General features: G+C 40.3%; 1 protein-coding gene and 1 long non-coding RNA gene across 2 annotated transcripts in view; one reads left to right on the plus strand and one right to left on the minus strand.

Moving 5' to 3' along the window:
- LOC122642817 (folylpolyglutamate synthase-like) overlaps positions 1-22,369 on the plus strand; it is a 72,861-nt gene that overhangs the window by 22,040 nt on the left and 28,452 nt on the right. The window contains exons 6-7 of the mRNA XM_043836417.1: positions 3,361-3,421; positions 3,690-3,773. Coding sequence (XP_043692352.1) covers positions 3,361-3,421; positions 3,690-3,773 — 145 coding nt within the window. The remainder of the gene's footprint in view (positions 1-3,360; positions 3,422-3,689; positions 3,774-22,369) is intronic.
- On the minus strand, positions 5,502-20,710 carry LOC122642819. The gene is made up of 3 exons (XR_006330107.1): positions 20,699-20,710; positions 14,677-14,680; positions 5,502-5,594 (listed from the first exon to the last, which is right to left on the minus strand). It is a non-coding gene; the product is annotated as an uncharacterized LOC122642819 (long non-coding RNA).

The following is a 22,369-nucleotide window of genomic DNA, read 5'->3' on the forward strand; positions in this document are numbered from 1 at the left end:
AAGCCGTGCCTGAAAATTCAGGAATGTCACGACGGATGTTCTTGTCCCAATGAGGCTCACACCTCTCTTGGGGAAGATGGTTCCCGTTGCGATGTGGTCTCCTTTCTCGGACAGAGGATGCGTCGTCGGATGAAGCTGAATCTGGGCTGGACGTCTCCTCACTCGGAATCTAACGTCGTGCGTCATTCTTCAAGGCTTCATTTTCACGTCGCAGTGCAGCAATTTCTTGGTGAAGACTCAAGTTTTCATCTCTTGCATTGTTGTTTCCCACATTAGCAGTACAACCTCCACGTCCTCGTACCATGTTACCTCTCAGTCTTATCCAGAGCTCTGATACCAAGCTAGTGCAGCCTCTAATGGAGGCTGGGATGGGTAAAAGAGTGAGAGCACAAGAATTCGTGTGGGGGGGGGGGTGAATCAATCGGACAAGGAGAGAACAAGCTTGCAAGAACTCCAATGGAGTCAAAGCTCAGAGAGCTATTTTTACTAATCTTCAAATTCTGATCTTTCCTCCCAAATCTTGCCTTTCATATAGGCTAGGATTGAATACAGATATCGAATTAATTCAAACCTCCCCATGAATTACTCTGTCACATGGATAATTGATTGACTACAGATATGGAAAAGAAATCTCCCCATCAATTACTCCATCGCATGGATAATTGATGACTACAGATATGGAAAAGAAATTAAAATTTAAAATTGAAATCCCTCCATCAATTACTCCATCCCATAGATAATTGATTGGAACTTATTTAGGAATACTTATTTAGAAACTGGAATGATTTTCTATTCAATCATCCCTTATTGAGCTGCAGCAAATCCCCTTGACATGCTGGATGGATAATGGCTGATGTGGCTTGATTTATCCTTGTGAAGCCTTGCCACGATTAGCAAGTCTTTCTTTGATAATTTTATGTGTTGTCTTGTGGGTCATCTGATGTCACCTAAAAAGTGGAAATTCTAGGTCCATGTTGGATTCAATCGTATTTACCAATCATTTTAGGTAATTTGTTGGAATGTGAACTGCTTTATTATCTCATCTGATGCCATCCTCTTGGGACTTCTATTTTTTCTTTCAAGTTTAAACCTTTTGTTTTTTGTTTTTTTTATTTTTTTTGGTTATAGAAACAACATTCATTGAAGCTTTAAAAAGTCATATACATGATCAGATATATCGAGCTTACACTTAGTACTTCTAGCAACAAAAGCTAATTGGTGAGCAGGTTCTATATAACATCTGTTCTTTTTAGTAATACAAAACATGGAAAAGCTTCTCAAAATAGATCTGATGTCCAAAAGTAATGAAAACACCTCCCATGGCCACTGATGTGATTCCTGTGAAACACATTTCACCAAAACAGCAAAAGCTAATTGGTGATTTCTGTAAAATGTCATATACATGATCAGTTATCGAGCTTACACTTAGTACTTCTAGCAACAAAAGCTAATTGGTGAGCAGGTTCTATATAACATCTGTCCTTTTTAGTAATACAAAACATTTAAAAGGTTCTCAAAGTAGATATGATGTCCAAAAGTACTGAAAACACCTCCCATGGCCAATGATGTGATTCCTGTGAAACCCATTCCACCAAAACAGCGCAGTCAGTCCAAATGTCAATGTTTAAAGATCGAGCTTTTTGCAATCCTTGGAGCAGTCCCCTTGCCTCGGCTTCCTGTGCAGTCCCTGTAAAACCATAGTCCATAGAAGCAGCAGTAAAATAGAGGGCCAGTGATTACCGATGACCGACCAGCTTCACATGAGTTAGGAGAAAACTGCCATCACATATTATTGTAGCAAATCCTGACTTTGTAACTCGTAAGTTCAAGGTACTCAGTCAGATCCAAAGATTTAACTGGAGATGGTGAGGATGCAATGTAATATGGAGGGCAGATAAAAGTTGAAGATCAGCTATCCATCTAGAAGTATTAGCCATCACCTTAACAGGATCAGGTGAGTCACCAGACTGTAAACATTGATTTCTCATTTGTCATAAAAAAAAATAGCAGTTGATAGCAAAAATCCCACAAAAGAGATTCTTATCCAGAACCTGACTAGAAGGGGATAGAAGCAAATGAGTCAGTAATTCAAGAAGAGTGAGCCTGAAGATATTCTGTTTGAAGTCCCAGTAACCCTGCTGCCCATATTCGTTTGGAGAAGGGACATGCGAGCAAAATGTGCCAATCTGCTTCAATATGGTCAAGGCAAAAAACACAGGTTATCAATTCTCATAAACCGTTGTATGTTTGCCTTAGTAGGAACACCTCTACGTTACAATTTCCACAAAAAAACCTGGAGTTTTGGGTGAACCTTAGATTTCCATAAAAGTCGCCACAAATACTTATATTGGGGCACGGAAGAAAGTGAGTAACCAGGAGACAAGGAAAGCAGAAATGTAGCTACTATCTTGGTATTCAGTTCATCCTTCTTTGATAAATGACAAATAAAGAAGTCCCCATGCATCGTATTAGACAGCAAAATTCTTGATATAAGATCAGCTATAAAAGAAACGGAAGCTAGAATAAGTTAGAGAGAGATTCCAATATCTATTCACAATTAAGTCAGAGAAATGCAAGAGCTGGGAAGATGACTGAATAACAGAATCTAAACAGTTATTATCCGAGCAGGGTAACCAAGGATCTCTCCAAAGGTTGACAGAAACACCATTCCCTATTTTCCAACAAACCATACGACGCAGCCAAGGGAAAGTGCTGGATATAATATGCCAAATCCAAGAACCCTTTTTAGGTTTGAACTGGGAACTAAGAGGGCTGGAGGAAGGAACATATTTAGCCTTAAGAATTCTCCCCCAAAGAGACTCCTTTTTAGTTAACAACCTCCATCTCAGATTGAGCAACAATGAATTATTATGAACTCAGCCCTTTTGTTATTAATAGAATAGGGGCATATGGAGACTTTTTGTACATTGAGAACATTCTTTCTTAAAGTTTTATATTTCTTATAATTCAGAGAGTAAATTATGAAAAGTCAATCGTGAAGTTGATATTGAACATAATCAATTCAATCTCACCTGATCTAGTTTTGAGTTAGCAAATAAGAGACTCTGTTTGAAGGTTTAACAAGAATTGAGCAAGAACTGTTGTTTTTCATTATTCTACTCATTTTTTGGAGGGTCCTATGCATTACAAGGAAACCTCCCAACCTAACTTCCCAGGTGAAGGCAGGATTTGACCAAAGGCTGGGCGACAAGAAGCCTAGGTTCTTACCAGCTGCACTAGCTGGGACCTTCCCATCCATTATTTACTAAACTGAAAATTCATAAATTTTTTTGTTGTTCTTGTCTTTTGGTTTTGCATGGTCATGGTTAGTAATGTGTGGCACTGAATTTGTTTTTATAGGTTGGATATTTCAGAAGATAAATTCTTACAGTACTTTTGGGATTGTTGGAACCAGTTGAAGGTACATATTTGTGCTTTATATGACACTTTGGTTTTTCAGACTTTCAGTGTGTAGTCTGAATGGAAGACTACTCATTATATAATTGTTATGTAATTCTTAGAAAATTCTTAGAATTACACAGACCCCGCAATGGCGGGAGCCTCGTGCGCTGGGTATGCCCTTATCTAATTCTTAGAAATTTTTTTTCCGTCTCTGTGAGGGTTTCTGATGCTTCAAATTAACACTAATTGAAAAGGAACTGCCTTATCATGGAAACTCTGGTGTGCAGGAAAAAATTATGGAGGACTTACCAATGCCCCCACTATTTCAGTTCCTCACTCTATTGGCCTTTAAGATATTTACCTGCGAAAAGGTTGGTTTGCATAGTGTAAATTGCTTCTTTGTTGATTTAGTAATTTGTCTGTACTTTATCTCTGATACATTTAGCTGTAATCACTACCGTAATTGTCTAAGCTTTTTTTTTGTTCAAGCTGATACGTTGTAGAAATTCAAGAAGAATACAAAGCAATCAAACCTCAAAGGATTGATAAGGATTTAGTAGAAGAATAGATTGAAAACAAGTGAAGACTAAATAATCCAGATTTTTTTGTACAATATGGTCTCTCTTAATGAATAAATTGAAATGAAATACAATGAAAACCCTAGTTAAGTCGCATAAATGTATCATTTTGTGTAATGAGACCTAGTGGGCGAGCTTTGACACAACGGTTAAGTTGCGCTATTGCAACCTGTTAGTTGCAGTTTCAAAACTTGGACACAGCCTCTTTTGTGAAGCAGGGGGTAAGGCTGTGTACATTTGCCCCTCCCAGACCATGCAGTCCGGGAGCCTTGTGCACTGGGACGCTCTTTTTTGTTTTTGTGTAATGAGACCTCTAAACTTTAAGGGGCATTATTGATGTAAGCTAAAACCTTTAAAATCCATACTAGTGTTAATAACTTCTGTTGACTACATGATACTTGTTCCCGAACATATAACTGAAGTCACAGCCGTTGATGTAAACATGTAGGAGGTGATAGTTGGAGGCTTGGAGCGATACTTTGTTTTCCTTTTTCTTTATGTTGTTAGAGCCGTTAATAGAAAGTAGGAGTGAGAGTTTGTTTCAGTTATTGAGTCCAAGTTAGAGTCAACCTTTACTTCAGTTTTAGAGTTTGAATAGGTTTGGTTTTCTTGTTTGCAACTCTTTAAATAGACACTTGTAGCCCATCGTTGGACAGAGATTTTGGATAAAATTGGAATTGAAGAATGGGATTACCTGCTGGTAACCGATTGTGAGTGTGTGCTATCATTTTTACTTCTCTCTCCTCTCCCTCATGGTACGTTACCTCTATTTCTTCCCTGCGGTTCTGGATCCCTTCCCTCTCTCATCTTCCCCCTATTTCTTCTTATTTGTTACTGTTGATATGCTGTTTCTGGGTGGTACTTGCAGCCTCAATTGTTGATTTTTACCGATGAGCAGCTTTGATGAAGAAAAAAGCAGGGATTGGTCCTGGAAAATCGACATACAGGGTTGGCCCTGTAGATCAAAAAATGAAAAGGCACAGGAAAAAACCTGTGAAAAAACTGGTAAACCTCTCAGATCATGCGAAAAAGATCTCGTATAGATCTAGATCTTGAGAGGCATCTTCAAGGGGAGAGAAAGGCTCTCGGTGGACTAGGGGAGAGCCACCAAGAACAAAGGGAAGGGTGATTGTGGTGGGAGATGCCAACCGAGAAGAGATAGAGTCTCGGTTTTGGTGGTGGAGGTGCAGAAATCGAGAAAGGGAGCATGAGAGCTGTGATTAGGGTTTCAGGTCAGTCTTCTTCTCTGATACCATGTGGGTTTGGTGAATATGACTTATGTCTAATGGGACACATGCCAACTTTATTTATAATATGGAGAACAATCTAGAATGAGTGCAAGACCAAAATACCCCTATAAGACAATTCTACTCTTGTACCCATATTACAACATGAATCAAATCACTCCTCCGTATTGGAACATCCAAAGGCCTCCGTTGAACATGGTCATGCCACCTCCAACAACTTTCTCGTAGCTTATCATGTATCAGAGATTCAGAGCTACTCTCAAATCAGCTCTAATATGATCATTCCTTACTTTATCCTTCCTAGTTTTGCCACTCATCTATCTCAACATCCTCATCTCCGCTACATTGAGTTATCTATATGATTCTTCTTAATTGCACATTCCGCACCATACATTTCCATTACAATGAGTTTATCGTTTATATGATAAATTGTTTAATTTCAAGTAGGGAGACAGGTCCTTGAATGAATACTTTTTAAGGGTATGACCGTGTGAGAGAGGAACTCAATATTCATCTGCCTCTTACTAATAATCTGGAACAGCTGCAACTTCAACGGGAAGAATTTTATGTTGCAAAGTTTATGGCTGGATTAAACCGTGATTATCAGTCTATAAAGTTAGTTGCTTGTTAGGGAAAAGGTGACCTGACTTAATGAGTCCTTTGCATGTCCTCATCGTATTGTTACTCCTTCTCGAGTTGATACCTAATCCTCTCCTAAAGACAATTTTGCTTTTGTTGCTGGCCGTGGTCGAGGTTTTGGCTTCTCTGGGAGAGGGCGTGGCTCGTGGCCATGGTGATAGAGGTACAGGTGCACAACTATAGACATTGAATTTTGTCATCCCCTAGCGATGATGACAAGGACATGGACAGATGACGACTCTCTCAAGTCACCCGTAAACCCATAAAAATACACCCGAAAATGAAAAAGAAGAAGACTAGTTTAGCGAAGCGGAGCCAATCCGAGCCCAGCTGGCGCCTCCAAGGAATTGAATGGCACCCCCAAGCAATCAGCAGCGCCGCCCGAAGCTCGGTGGCACCACCCAGGAGCCCAATGGCACTGCCCGGGGCGCCGGTGTCACCATCAGGGCTTGGGAGGTGCTACCAAATTTTTAGAAAAGCTCTGAAAAATCCAGAAATCTAGAGAGAGAAAAAGAGGGAGGATTTGGTCCCTAGAGAAGCTCTGTCTTTTTGGATTTTGAAAGCTTTCCAACAAATCCAAGATTGTTTAAATCTGATTTATATTGAAGAAGTTATGTGTCGGAATATGTAATCCAGAATGCCACGGTATTCTGGTCCTTTTGGGCTTGCTTAGTTGTTAAGTTATTTGGATTAGATTGCTGCTCTTATTGAGTCAGATAGTTAGGGGTATTTTTGTCTATTTATTTTCCTTTGTAATATTTCCTTCTATTATAAATAGAGGGGCTTACCTATCAATGATATCAAGCAATTCCATTCTCTCATTCTCTCTTTCTAACCCATGGTTCTACTAAAATGGTATCAGAGCCAATTCTGATCTAGGTTAGAAGGAAAGAAAAAAAAACCCTTTTCTTCTTCAATCGACTTCTCCCTCCTTTCTCTCTTTCTTCTATTTTTTTTGTCTCTCATCCTTGTAAGAGGACAGCACTAATGAGGTAAACCTAAACCAATGATTTAGTTGCTGCCCTCCTCCTCCATCCTATCTATTTTTTCCATTGAAAATCTTCTGGAAGCATACCTGTGATTTGGAGTTCTTTCCAGAATTCCTTGAAGATCAGCTTCCTATCACTATTGAAGGCTGATCTTACACCATTGGAGCTCCCTTTGCTTTCTTTTCTAGCACCTATCTACCCTATCCCATTGTTCTCTTTCCCTTTTTTTCTTTTTGTCCAGCTTTCATTCACCTTTCCAGCCTTGATACCCTAATCGATCTCAACTTGTCAGGGTTTTTTAAATCCCCGACTCCAATCGATTTTAGGGTTCCTCCTTTCAGTTCATGCTGTTTTTTTGTGGGTTGCTTTCCTCCATTACTAGGACCAGACCTCAATCTTGCACCTAGCCAAGTTTTCTAGAAGACCCATACCCTATTCGATCTCTACTTTTTAGGGTTTTCCAAAACCCTGACATAAATTGATTTTTTGGGTTAGGGTTACCTGCTGCTTCTGGAGTTTTTTAGAGGTGTTTCTACTATCAAGAGAGGCAATTTACTTCAATTCTTCATGGCTTGAAGAAGTTCTTTTACACAAGATAGCTGTTGCCCTATTTTTTCTGCACTTTTTGGTGTTTCTCCCACTTGAAGATCAAGTCTCAAACCCTACAAGAGATTGGGTGTTCGTATTGGAGATCCATGCAAGCAGCTGTGGACAACATGTATGCCAAGACATCATCACTTTAACAAGTCATCATCAGTTTTTATGAAGCCCCCTTCCTACAATCGATCTCAAGTTTCAGGGTTTTTTACAAAACCTTGACTATAATTGATCCAAGGGTTAGGGCAGTCCTCTCTTGCTAATTTTTTGAAGAGAGTCTTATACATATCAGAGGAGTATTTGACCCACGTTTCAGCATCATTTATGGAGTCATTTTGAAAAAAATTCAGGTTTCACTCTTATGGCTCGATTTATCCAACTATCAACCTATTCATTTATTGGTTCCTATGTGGCTGGCTGCTTCAACTACCTATGGATCTGTTGGGTTATTTATCTTATATTTGCTGGTTCTATTGAGCTTTACTACATACCTTGCTGGTTTTATTGATTGGCTTCTGTAAACATGATTGGTTGACATGTTACTGCTGCCTTTATGAGGACTACTGCTGCCCTGTTCTTGAGACTAAGTATCCCACTATTGAAGATCGAATTTCTTTCATTGTTGAAGACTCGAATCTACTACCTTGGAGATCAGTTTATTTAGGATTACAATAGTGAGTTCCATAGTTATTGGTTGCAACTACGAACCTATTCAGTTGTGTGAAGTTTTCTCTACTGATTCAAATCCAGCTTATTTTGAGAGCTTGATCCTAGCATTGTTCACTAATTCAGATCTGATCTAAGCAATTACTCTCTAATCCAGGTCTGCTAACATGGTATCAATTATTTTTTGAAGTTTATTACATCAATTCTGCCTAGATATTTTCGTCAGTTCTATTTAGCATGTGGGATTTTACAAATTGGAGTGTTGCACACTGGTTCTTTCGTGTTGATCAAGCCTTGAAGATTTGAGTCTTTCCTTACTTCAAATCAGATCTGTTTACTTATTAGATTTGAATATTGGAGTTTGGTGTCTCTCCCCTGCAGGAGTTTCCATTAAGGAGTTTGTTTGATCGTTTGAAGATGGTTGACAATTTATAGGTTGTATTGTTTTTCTCCGTGATTCATTATCCCACTGCTCTTTTTTTCACTTCACCACCTCCCATATCATACCTTTGGCATATACCCATGACCACTTTGGAAGTTTATGGTATTCTCTAAATTGCCATTTCTTCCTTTTCCATTACCCTTAGCACCTTTTGGAAAATTCTGGAATATTATACTTTTGCACTATTTCTTACATCATCTCCGTTATCTGTCCAAGTGAACTACTACACGTGTGCGGGAGGGGATTATGTACAATACACCTACAGCCATTGCAGAAAGCAGAACTTGCAGGAACATTGGTGCAAAATATGGAAGATTAGTCTTCTCCACCATTGCTATTAGGTATCCTTCATTATTGGGTTGAGTTTGCCGTAAGGGGGAGATGAAGAGTTTGAAGATGTTTGGTTATTGCCTGCCTATTTGAGGATTTACAGTGCCTTTACAGTGCCTATATGAAGATCTACATTTTGGTTGATCATTTCCGCTGCCTGATTCATTTGTTTTCGCTGCTTGCTGCCCCTAATTGCTTATCTTCAAGATTATTAGTCAGAGATTCATCTTTGGACAGCTATAGAAGATTGGTGAAAGCTGCCTTTTTTGGAAGACATTCCAGTCCCGGTTTGCTAATCAAGTCTGCCCAGGTTTTGAAGATCTATTTTTTAAGTTCTTAAAGGTTTTATTTGGGAGCTGCATTCATCTGTCTAGCTGGACTTTGCTGTGACTTTGTTTCTTCCCGTTTTGTTCAAGTTGGGCATTAGTGCCTTGTATACGCCAACTTGAGGGGGAGTATTAGCATTATTATGGAGTTTTTTTCTTATTAGCTCAAGCTGGATCCTCCTCCTTTACATATATGTATAATCCAGCTTGAGGGGGAGTGTTGGAATATCCGAATATGTAATCCAGAATACTGTGGGGGTATTTTGTTCCTGGGCTTGCTTAGTTGTTAAGTTATTAGGATTAGATTGCTGCTCTTATCGAGTCAGCTAGTTAGGGGTATTTTTGTCTATTTATGTCCCTTTGTAATATTTTCCTCTATTATGATATCAAGCAATTCCATTCTCTCATTCTCTCTTTCTAACCCATGGTTCTGCTAACATTATGCTCCGGTCAAAGTTAATTTGGTGTACACAAATGCTGTCAAAATGGCTCTGAATGAAAATAATTTTATAGACATTAAAAAAATGAATATTTTACCGCAGTTTTGGTTTTTAGTAATGTTTTTTTTTTTTTACCCGAACTTATCTAGGACCCGGGGCAGCCCCTAGCTTTTATTCATATCCAATAAAAAATCAAAGAATACAAGAGGGGGACATACCGCCTTACCTCAGCCTAATGCTAACTGCACTCACAACCCTCCAAAGGGGCAAGCCCACTCCCTTTACAAGATAAAAACTGCACATTAAAATCTAAAGCAAGGCATTCCTGCCTTGTCCTCTCTAATGATACCTGCAAAGCTCCCACCTGGCAACTTGCCCTGCAGGTACGTGACCGAGGAGCCCAAATCACAGGCATGATTAGCCATCCAATCCGTTGCTCTATTACTTTCGCGAAACGCAAAGGCCACTTGAGCGTGTGTCGTGGAGATCAGCTCCAAAGCTTTATTAAACCAGTACCAACCCTTCCATAGTATACACTTCTTCTGAGTTACCATTCTGACAGTGTTGGTTGAATCGGAGTTAACCACCACCTCCATCAATTGGAGATCCTGGCACAACCGCAACCCATCTCTCAAAGCTCTGAGCTCTGCTTAAGAGTTAGTGCAGTCACCGTAAAAATTAGCAAACGCTGCCAGCACCTCACCATTCCTGTCCCTAATCACTCCCCCTCAACCACCCCGGCCAGGGTTTCCTTTACAAGCGCCATCCACATTCAGCTTAACTGATTAAAAGGGGGGGGGGGCACCAGTAGATGGGGTGGGGGCATTTCAGTTTTATCGGAGGGGCCAAAATGCCAAACCACTGCAGAATTAAATCGTCCCTGGAAGACCCCTGCCGCCCAATCTTGGGAGGCAGGCTCACCTCCTTGACCCAGCTTCTAACACGCTCAATAATTGTTCTTGCAGCGTGCCGTCTCTCCCCATGCCTTCTATTGTTCCTCTCCTTCTAAAGCTCCCAACAAATCAAAGCAGGCATAATCCCTATTAGATAATCACTGAAGCTTCCACATCCTGCTGCCTCATGCCACAGAGCGACCCGACTCCTAACATCTTGAGAGGGTAGGAAAGGGATGTCAAGAAGCCTGGAGAAGAAGAGCCAGACCTTTACCGCCACCACACCTGAGCCAAGGACATGATCCATCGTTTCCTTCCTTGGCTGGCCGCAACAATTGCACCTGGATGCTAGGGGGATACCAAGCGCCATGAGGGAGTCATCCGTGGGGATCCTGTCCGTGAGGAGTTGCCAAGAGAAGAACGCCATTTTAGTGGGCAGCACTTGATTCCATATCCACTTGGCGAAGGGGACCCTAGGATAACCCTGCCGGACCTCATGCCAAACTGACCTAGTAGAGAAGCACCCGTCACTGGCCGGGGACCAAACCATGACATCCTGTCAGAGAGCACAAAATTCCCCAGGACGATGCTGTTCCGGACAACGTCAGAATCAATGATGCCTATAATGTCTTCCCTCCAGTTCCCTTCCTCGTCCAGTGCATCCTTCACACACAGATCCAAGTCAACTAGCATGACGTTATCAACAAAATCAATCAAGGGCCCTACCCCCACCCAGTTAGCAAGCCAAAAGAGCGTCTTGCCCTCCCCAAGCAGCCACCTTGATCTTTCCAACATGAACCCCTTGAGCTTCAACGCGTTACACCAAGTTTTGGAACCAGTTCCTTATAGCCCTACAAGCGCTAGATGCAAGCCTTTAAAATATTTGGCCCTGAAGAACCTGCCCTAAAGCGACTACCCTGACATAGCTTTCCACAGGCCTTTAAGCCTGAGAGAGAGACCCACGTCCTCAAGAAGCCGAATTCCAAAGCCTCCTTCCTCCAGGGGCCTGCACACCTTTTGCCAATTCACCCAGTGTCTGCGATTGCCCCATTCAGAGCTGCCCTAAAGAAAGTTAGCCACGATCCCATATATCCTTCGAATGACTGCCTTAGGGGGGTCAAGTGTGGAGAGGACATGAATAGGCATTGAAGCGAGCATATGCCTAAGCAACGTTACTCTCCCCCCCGTAGACAACAGCCTCCCTTTCTAGCCTGCCACTTTGCTCCTGATTTTCTCCACCAGCCCATCAAAGTAACAAATTTTAAGCCTACCTGAGCAGAGGGGCGCCCCCAAGTACGTGATGGGAAGTGACCTCCTCGGGAATCCAGTAACCAAGCCCACCATCCGAGCCGCTGCCGCTGTGGCCCTGTCCCCCAACACAAAGCAGCTCTTCTACCTGTTAACAAGCTGCCCTGAGAAGCCTTCATATCTTCCAATGAACCCCATTATTTGCCTGAGCGACCTCTTCAACCCTAGCATTAGAATGTTGAAAATTTCACCTACTGCCGAAAATCTAGTTTTTGTTCTTGAACTGGGAGGTTGACATTTATCCTTTTGGAATTTGATTTTTTAACTATTTTTATTGGATTCTAATAGGGGGTATTTGCTTATTTATGAATAATATCTTAAGTAAATGAATATATTAGGCATAAGTGTCTGTCCTGGTTTCCAGGCAATGTCCAAGAACAATATATACTATCAAACTTAGGTCAAAAACTACAAGTACCATTTTTAAGTGTTTTTTGTGCGAAAATAGTTCATGCATTGTGTTTAGAATGTCAAAAATAGACTGTATACAAAAATTCATATCAAATAAAGCATTTTTTGGCCTAGAAATCACCAACTCGAGTTGGCAAGGAAAAAATCACTGGTTTCGACCATATCTCGGTTTTTGGCTGGTCGAAACCCCAGTTTAGAACCTTGGATCCAACATTGAGGCTGGATACAGGGATATGGCTCATTTTGTAGCCGAGTTGAAATGGTTGAAGTGTCTTCTTCTAGAGTTGGTGTAAAGATGTTCTGTGACAATCAAGCTGGCTATCTAATTACCAGTAACCTGGTGTTTCATGAACAGACCAAACATATTGAGGTTGACTGTCGTTTTTTTGCAGGATGCTGTTATGTAGATGCTGGTTGTGACGCCCTAAATCCGGGTTAAGGATATGGTGCAGGCCCTCACAGACCGCCATTAATAATGGTTGAATCTATGATCTATATATGCAGAGTTACAAACACGTATCAGAGACATCAAAATATTGTAGCGGAAACATAATAAACATCTCATAAACTGTAAATTGGTATAAGCCATATCATACTGTATCATTTGTTACATCATTTGTAATCTACTGTCAATTACATCAAAAGACATAATTAAACCCATGTATTACACCAAAGTAATCTACACATAATATCTAGCCTCTAAGGTATTTCTCTGCCTTTGGCCATCTATTCGGGGAGTATGGTATACTTCCCCCTGGCTCTCCTTGTGCACTTTGCACACTAGCACACCCTATGCACATGCTCTGTAAAAAGAATCACATCTATGGGGTGAGCTAACTAGCCTTGTGAGAAAAAACTTTGTTCATATCATGCTCGTGAATGTAAAACAAACAAGCTATACTAGCAAATCATGTTGTACTAGCAATCTCATACTACGAACATGCTACTATGACAACTATAAAACTGAAATATGATATCTGATCATATAACTAACATTAGCGCATTTAAAACAATGCACTCTATACTTTCTTATGCTTAACTTGTCTTTTACTTTAACTTTAAGTCTGGCCATCTATCTCATAGTGACCTGCCACTCTGCAGCTCATAACTTTGAGGCCTATATCTTGCTATCAGTAGTACAGTTACGTATTACCGTCATAATCCGATACATCTCCAATATACCGCTACGTATTGTCGTCGCACGCCCCCGGCATACCGTTACTTATCACCGTCATATGCTGGAAGGGAGACCTATCTATGCCTCACCCAATCATAGTTGTCAAGGCGTTTCCTAGGCGCCGCCTAGGCGACCTCCCCCTTATTGCAAGGCACCTTACACTAGGTTTTTTGGTATCGGACCCGGTATTGGCCCTTATTTATGCCAAATATTTGGTATTTCATTTACTTAAGATATTATTCATAAATAAGCAAATACCCTTTATTTGAATCAAATAGAAATACTCAAACAATCAAATTCCAAAAGGATAAAAAGTCAACCCTCCCACTTCAAGAACAAAAACTGGATTTCGACGGCTGGTAAAATTTTCAACTTTCTAATGCTGAGGTTTTTCTCAAATCTAAAAATTGTATAAATCTTTATATGGTAAAACATTGCTAAAAACCAAAAGTGCGGTAAAATATTTATTTGTTTTGATATCTAAAAAAATATTTTCATTCAGAGCGATTTTGACAGCATTTCGCATACCAAATAAGGTTTGACTGGAACATAATTTCTTCAATATAAATCAGATTTAAGCAATCTTGGATTTGTTGGAAAGCTCGTTTTGTGCTCTACCTAATGCTAAAAGTCTCATTTAAAAATAAAATCATCTGACTAGTCAAACTTCTTAGAGAACCAGAACATTTCTCTAAATCGAGAACAATTTAATTACTTATAGATAAGATCATATTTTCTAAGAACATTATAAACCAAATGTGCGACTAGTATAAACCAAATGTATGTTTGATTGTTTCAAACTTCCAATAGCTTGCTTCTTCAGTTTTATTGTCTTCTAATTCTATGTTGATTTTTGATGACTTGATGTGACTTAATGTGGCTTAATGTTGATTTTTTATGACTTGGGGATGATTAATGTTAATTTTTGATGATATAAGATATATATTGTAGCATACTAAATAATGTTAGGAAAGGGAGAAATAAAAAATAACACTTGGGGGCGCCTTGTCGCCTAAGCGCTTTGACACCTCTCCAACGCCTTGGGTCGCTTTGCCGCCTTAACAACTATGCACCCAATACTTAAACACCTTTTGAAATGGGTTGACAGTCATAGAATCTTACTGTTCTGGTCCTTAACTTTGCTTTCTGTTCTCGAACCAGTAGGGTTCCTTTGCTATTCTTTACTTTACCTTACTCGAGCATTGGTGCTCCTTTACTTTCTTTACTGCACTTTACTCGAGCACTGATGCTCCTTTACTTTCTGTACTGTATTTTACTCGAGCACTAATGCTCCTTTACTGTTCTTTACCAACCTCCACTTCTAGTTCACATACCTGTAACAACTTCAGAATGGATAGGATGTTGATAGAATCCCTACTATCTCTTAGTGGACATTGAGGGACCCTATACTATCCCTCTCTTTCCTGTTGTTAAAACACACATTAGCAACTGATGTAGATAAGTCACTTAGGGCTTATTTTAGTAGAAGTAAGCTTTGGGTTGGATCATATATGTATTGGGACTTTGATCCCATGGGCTTATTTTGTAATTGGCCAATTTAATGAGCCTAAAATAGGGGTAGAAAGTAGGAAAAGAGGTTTTGCTTCATTAGTTTAGAATGCTATTTTGATTCTGTTTCTTTATTATTTCACTTTCGTAGTCAATTTAGATTACCTTATTAGTTAATGATAGGGTTAGGCCTTTCCTTTTTAGTGTCCAAGTCTATTTTTGAGTATTCTATAATAGTTTGTAAGGGAGGCCAGCATTGTACGAATTTGATTAATGAAATATTGGCTTTAGCCTTTGCGAAAATCTTGAGATAGGTTGGGTAAGATGCCCAGGTTGAGATAGCCATTCCCTTCCCCCATCCCCTTCCATCAGTTCTTAATTCCAAATCCTAATTGAGTTTACGAGTGCTACAAGCTGCTGGGATTTCTTTCAACTGATTGTCACATTGATTTCTTGAAGATTATTACATCAAGATCATTGCTGCTTCAACGTGTTACAATTTGTGGTTTTTTTAGATTTGTTACTTCAACCAAGGAAATTGTTCCCTCATTTGAGTTTCCATTGTTCTCTTGTTTCCATTATTTTTAGTTTCCATTGTTCTTTTGGTTCCCTCATATGATTTTAGTTCCCATTGCTCTCTTTCTTGTTCTTTGGAGATTTTCTATTTGATCTTGCTTGGGATCATAGTTGTCAAGGCGTCGCCAAGGCGCACCTAGGCGGCCAGGTGCTTTTGTCAACTTGGGCGCCTTGGTCTCCTAGGCGGTCGCCTTGGCCGCCTTACTCACCTACTTGGTGTCGCCTTGATTTTTTACCGTCTCCACCGCCTTGGGTTACCTAACCGGCGTGACAACTATGCCTGGGATTAGACCTATTCAGGTCATGTTGTCATGGTTTCTAGGTGACCCAAGGTGGTGGAGAGGGTAAAAAATCAAGGCGGTACCAACAAGTAGGGTTGTAAATGGATAACCGAAAATCCGAATTCGATCCGCATCCGTATCTGTTTAGGGGCATTCGTATTCGTTTAGAGATATCCGGAAAAAAATCTGATTACTTCGATAAAAATCCAAATCCGAATCCAAATACTTAATTATAAAAAATTAAGTAAATAACGATCTTTGGGGTTTTTGAAGATTTAACAGGTTCTAGAATATAAGGAAAAGAGAACCATGATCTAAAACTATGGATTGAGAGTGAATTGTATCCACTAGGGGGAGGAAGGTTCGGGTTACACAAGGCAGAGGTGCAAATGGATGGCCAAAAATCCGAATTCAATCCGCATCCGAATCCATCCGACTCCGTTTAGAGGTATCCGTATTCGACCAGGAAATATCCGAATCTGATTACATCCGATCCGTATCCGAGCTGAATCCGATCCGTTTACTGGCCTACCAACAAGGCGACCAAGGTGCCCGCCTAGGCATCCAAGTTGACCAAGGCGCCCGCCTAGACGACGCCTTGACAACTATGATTCGGGTTCTAGTCTTACATTAGCAACCTTCAGTTTTAGTTATGTTCGGTATAATATTATTACTTATCATGCATTCATGCCACACTAAACTTTCCATCATAAAACCATACATTTTCATTTCTATAAGACAGTAGAATCATAGGGGCCATGATAAAGTAAACAATACTGGGAAAACATGCAAGATATGAATAGAATTCCCCTCACCAGTCTGTGTATCTGTGTGTAAGGTGTTTGTATTGTACTTACAACAACTGTATTATCTCTCTACTACACTTCAGCAGTGTAGCTGGTGCTCTTCTGTCACTGGTTGATCAATCTGGATCCCTATATAACCATTTCAATATTAATATCTCCTCTTTTACACTCTTGGAATGGTGGGAATGATCTCCCATCACCCAAACTTATCTAAATTTATCTCTTTAGGCCTATTTGGGCGTCTAGGCAATACTGGATGACTCAACAATCGAACCAGCAGCCAAAACTGAAAACCTAACTCTGAAATTAGGGTTTTTACTACTCTTTTCAAAATAACTTTGTGGAAACTCATTTTCTTTTATGAAATTCATTCCTACAACATAACAACTGTACTATACAACGTTCTAACGGATCAAAACATCTCTTGGCAATCAAAGAAATCAAAAAGAGATCTAGGGCTTACCTTTTCGATGCAAAAACCCCTTTCTGAACTAAATCTTAGGTTGAAATTAACCTACTGCGTGTTCTTAGCGATTGTACAACGATTCAACGGGCCAAAACCTCGATCCTCTAGCTTCTCCTTCTTTTCCCCTTTCTTTTCTCTCTTTTCTCTCCTCTTTTTGGCTTTTGGAATGGCTCAAATGAGCCAAATGGCGCACTTTATAACGCTGGTTTGAACCTTGCCGGTCGATCGTAACGATCTGCCGGTTGACCGGTAGGACACCGCCTCACTAATTTACACGTGCCGGTCTTTTTCCGGTCAACCGGCAGATCAACCGGCACCATCCGGTTGACCGTCAGATCGATCGGTAGTCCTCTGCCGGTGATGCCTGCCGCAGGTTTTTTGCCGTTTCTGGCCAGTATTTTGGCCATAACTTTCTCGTCCAATGTCCGTTTGACGCGCATCTTATATGGTAAAGTAGATTATTCAATTACCTACGTTTCTCGTGTTTTGGGCTTTCCCAAAATATGACTCTAAGGTCTTCTAAAACTCGAGCGAAGTCAACTTTTGAATGATAGTGTTAAGATTTCTATTCTTTAGTCTTTGTTATGGGACACTTGTAGGGTCCACACCTACTATAGGGTCTTTCTAACTTTTCTAAATACTTATAAATAGTAAAAATAATTACATTTACATTTTCTTAAAAAATTCCTCTGTTGGCCTAACTTGCACCGGATTCCATCAAAACGAACCCTCTTACGCCTGATAAACCATAAAACTCAATATTATATTCATTTATGGGGATGGGGTATTACACTGGTTGTTACTTCATATGTTTCATCCCAGATTAGTTGGCTGATATGTTTACCAAGGCTCTATTCAGTCTTGCCCTTCGAAAGGGTTGTTCCAAGCTGGACATGGATTTATATGCTCCAGCTTGAGGGGGAGTGTTATGATATGTTGTAATATCATAGGGGTACTATTGTAAGTCCCTTGCAGTAGTATTAGTTAGCGGCTTAGCGCTAGTGTGTGTTGGTTTCCTATTCTATTTCTATGTTAGATTAGTTAGTCTTCTACTGGTATTGTAATCTTTTAATAGTTTTCTACTACCACAAAGAGTCCTTGTGGTTTTGTAGCTAGTATTAAGTTATATCTATAAAGCATTATAGTGGGAGAGAGCTATCGTATGGACTATTAACAGATTAGAATTAGAGAATGATAATGCCTGGATGATCAAGATTGACCCCAAACCTTTATTTATACTAATGAAGTAGAGATTACAAGGACAAAACTGCCCCTAACATAGCCGACATAGGCTATACATAACATAAAGCATAAATAATGAAAGGGAAAAGTCCAGAATATCCCCACGGTATTCTGGCCTATATAATCCAACACTCCCCCTCAAGTTGATGCATGTATGTTACATTCCCAACTTGACTAGGATAGGATGAAATACTTTGCTACTCAGTCCCTTAGTGAACACATCGGCTAGCTGATCAGGAGATCTCACAAAGGGAACACAGATGAGTCCGGCTTCAAGTTTCTCCTTGATGAAATGTCTGTCAACCTCTACATGCTTAGTACAATCATGCTGGACAGGGTTATGAGCAATGCTAATGGTAGCTTTATTATCACAATAGAGCATCATGGGAAGATAGACAACAACACCAATATCTTGCAACAACCCTTTAAGCCATAATAATTCAGATTTCGTGTGCCATTGTAAGATATTCTGCTTCAGCACTAGATTTTGCCATAACATTCTGCTTCTTGCTACGCCATGTGACAAGGTTTCCACCCACAAAGGAACAATATTCAGAAATAGATTTTCTATTGGTAGAGCCAGCCCAATCAGCATCAGTGTAAGCCTCAATTTTGAGATGACCATTGGGAGATAAGAGTATTCCTTTTCCTGGAGTAGACTTCAAGTATCGTAGGATGCGCAGGACTACCTCCATATGAGAGGAATAAGGATCACGCATGAACTGGCTTACCAAACTTTCTACAATAGCTATGTTTGGTCTAGTATGAGAGAGGTAGATCAGTTTTCCCACCAATCGTTGATGGCGACCTTTGTAAACTGGTTCACCTTCTTTCTCCTTGAGTTGTGTAGTAGTTTCCATAGGGGTATCTGAAGGATGACACCCTAACAGCCCATTCTGAGACAATAGATCTAGGATATATTTCCTTTGAGAAAGAAAGATGCCCTTTTAGGACCGGGCAACCTCTATCCCTAGAAAATATTTAAGAGATCCTAGATCCTTTATTTTAAACTCACGGCCAAGGAAGTGCTTCAATTTTTTGATCGCATCACCATCATTACTAGTGACCACAATATCATCCACATAGACTATGAGAATAGTTACCTTGTCACCAACTCGTCTGATGAACAATGTATGATCAACATTGCTTTGCTTATATCCTGCTGAAACCATAGCCTTGTGAAACTTGCCGAACCAGGCTCTAGGTGACTGCTTCAGCCCATAGAGAGCACGCTTCAATTTCGGGACCTTGCCCCTGGTCCTATCATCAGAGAAGCCTGGTGGAATATCTATATATACCTCTTCCTCTAGCTCCCTATAGAGGAAGGCATTCTTTACATCCAACTGCTGAAGATCCCACCCAAGATTTACAGCACAAGACAATAACACCCTTACAGTGTTGAGTTTTGCCACTAGTGTGAAGGTTTCCTGATAGTCAACTCCATATGTTTGAGTGAAGTCCTTTGCAACCAGGCATGCCTTATATTGATCCACTATCCCATATGCCTTCTGTTTGACCACAAACACCTATTTACATGCAACTGTTTTTTTCCCTGGAGGAAGAGCCACAAGATCCCACGTATTATTTTTGTTCAATGCTCTCATTTCTTCCAACATTGCTGCCTTCCACTTTCCATCTGTAGATGCTTCCTACCAAGTTTTAGGAATAGAAACAGAAGAAAGAGAAGATACGAATGCATGAAAGGAAGGAGAAAGAGAACTATAAGAAACAAAACGAGATATGGGATGCTGAGTGCAAGTCCTAGTACCTTTGTGATGAGTAATAGGCAGGTCGGAAGAAGAAGGCTTACCAGGAGAAGAAGGATTTGGATCCTGAGTCGGTAACTGGATAGGTATTGGTGCTACAGTGGATTAAAGCCGTCCTTTGCCGGAACATCTCTTTTTATTGTGATAATGTTGGAGTCGTCAATTGCCTTTTGAAATTTACTAATGGTTCTCTGTACTGGAGTCAGCTCCCCCTGAATAGGAACATCACCACCCTTTGTTTCCATGATCTCCCCTTGTAAAGGATTCCCTTCAGGTGAAGGGACAACAGCCATAGGAGGCTGGACAGCAGCCATAGGAGGCTGGATAACAGCCATAGGAGGCTGGGCAGCAACCATAGGAGATAAAAAAAAAGGGGAACCTCAAGAGAAGGAACCACATCTTCACTAGAACTCTCCCCCGGAAGAGGTAGGGAAGAATAATAGGAAAGGTTTTCATGAAAAGTGACATCCATACTGACCATAGTACGACGAGGAGGAGGATGGTAACAGTTATAACCTTTCTGGGTTGGAGAATAACCCAAAAACATACACCGTAACCCACGGGGTTCAAGTTTGCCAGGAGATTTGGTATCCCTAGCTTAACAGACACAGCCAAACATTTTGGGTGTAACTACAAAGGAGGAATTTCCAAGTATAACTTCAGCTGGACTACGGGAATCAAGAACTCGGGAAGGTAACCAATTAATGAGATAAGCTGCAGTTAGGACAGCATTACCCCAATATTGGGATGGAACATGCCGAGCAAACATCAATGCTCTGGCCACCTCCAACAAGTGGCGGTTCTTCCTCTTAGCTACACCATTTTGGGCTGGGGTATCTACACAACTAGTCTGGTGTATAATTTCATGATCAACAAAGTATTTTTTAAATTGAGATTCCTTATTGTTAGTAATCTGATATAAAAAAGGAGAGGACGGAGAGATAGCCTAAGTCGAACGAGGACGTTCTGTCCTTAAAACCGTATTTGCACCCTATTACTGCACTGGGTTGCAGCAAATCTGCCTCCCAAGATAAATCAGGTTTGACTGATTACTAAGTTGCAGAGACAATTATCACTTGAAACTATTAAAGAATTGTTATGCTTGAATGACTGAACTTGTGGGCTATATATGGGCTTGGACATGCCTATTTGTATGGTTACAACCATTGGGCTCACAAGGCTGTCCGGATGGGTCATGACCATTGGGCTCTCATGGCTGTACAGATGGACTACAGCCAGTGGGCTCAACGTTTGTGCCAAGGGTTACACTCCCTTTGATTAGACAGTGATGCAGCGGTCGGATCCGAACCATTGCGCTGGTTCACTAACCGTCGATTCAGAAAAGATTAAGGCGCCTCATTGCGACGATGCGTATATGCGAAGTGCAAAGTGTGCCATCAAAGCGCCACAATTTGCCTCACAAACCCGCACGCGCTCGGATGGTTACCGTCCTCGTAAGTGCACTATAGATTCTCTTCTAAACATAACATGCAATAATAGATCACAAGCACATATAAGCTAAAAGAACTCCTTCACAACCGATGTGGGACTAAAGTCCCACACCAAAAATTTTGAAAATTCCAACAATTTCCCCCAATATTTAAAATAATTGAGTCTCATTCTATAACCTCGCTGTACCTTTAAATCATACTGACATAAAGGTGTCTTTCGATTTGAACCTTCATGTTGTCAGAATACATCAGTACTTGTCAAAATCAAAGTAGCTGTAGCCTTGAACTTAGAATTTTACAGCGACAAATCTAATATACTAGACATGATTTACTTGAACATAGTTTCAATAATACCTGCACATTTATGGCCTTGTGCTTTCATCTTAGGTTTTCATAAGCGCCTTAGAGACAAGCTTTGAATCTCGTAGAAGCAGCCCCATTTCCTACACTTATATAGGTGAATCTAATAAAATACAAATGTATGACTTGCATTTCCTATAGGACATAGATTCATTAAAGGATTGATCCTACCCTTTGCTAATTTCTCCATACAAACATGCACTACCTTAAGATGACAAGAGATTTTATCTCTACTAGTTAAGTACATAACCGGTTATCACTACAAGTGTTTTTCCATTGAACTAGTTGACTAGATGTTGGTCTAGTGTCTAGTTGGTTTCCACTTGCAGGTTACCTCTCATTTAAAAGCTTTAAACTCATCTCCCTGGAAGTCTTCCATACCACATCCCTACCTAGGCCTTTTCTAAAGGGATTAGCCAAAATTTCCTTTGACTTTACATAACTAATAGTCATAACTCCTTTGACGA

This window comes from Telopea speciosissima, chromosome 10 (assembly GCF_018873765.1).
Source record: "Telopea speciosissima isolate NSW1024214 ecotype Mountain lineage chromosome 10, Tspe_v1, whole genome shotgun sequence".
NCBI lineage: Eukaryota > Viridiplantae > Streptophyta > Magnoliopsida > Proteales > Proteaceae > Telopea > Telopea speciosissima.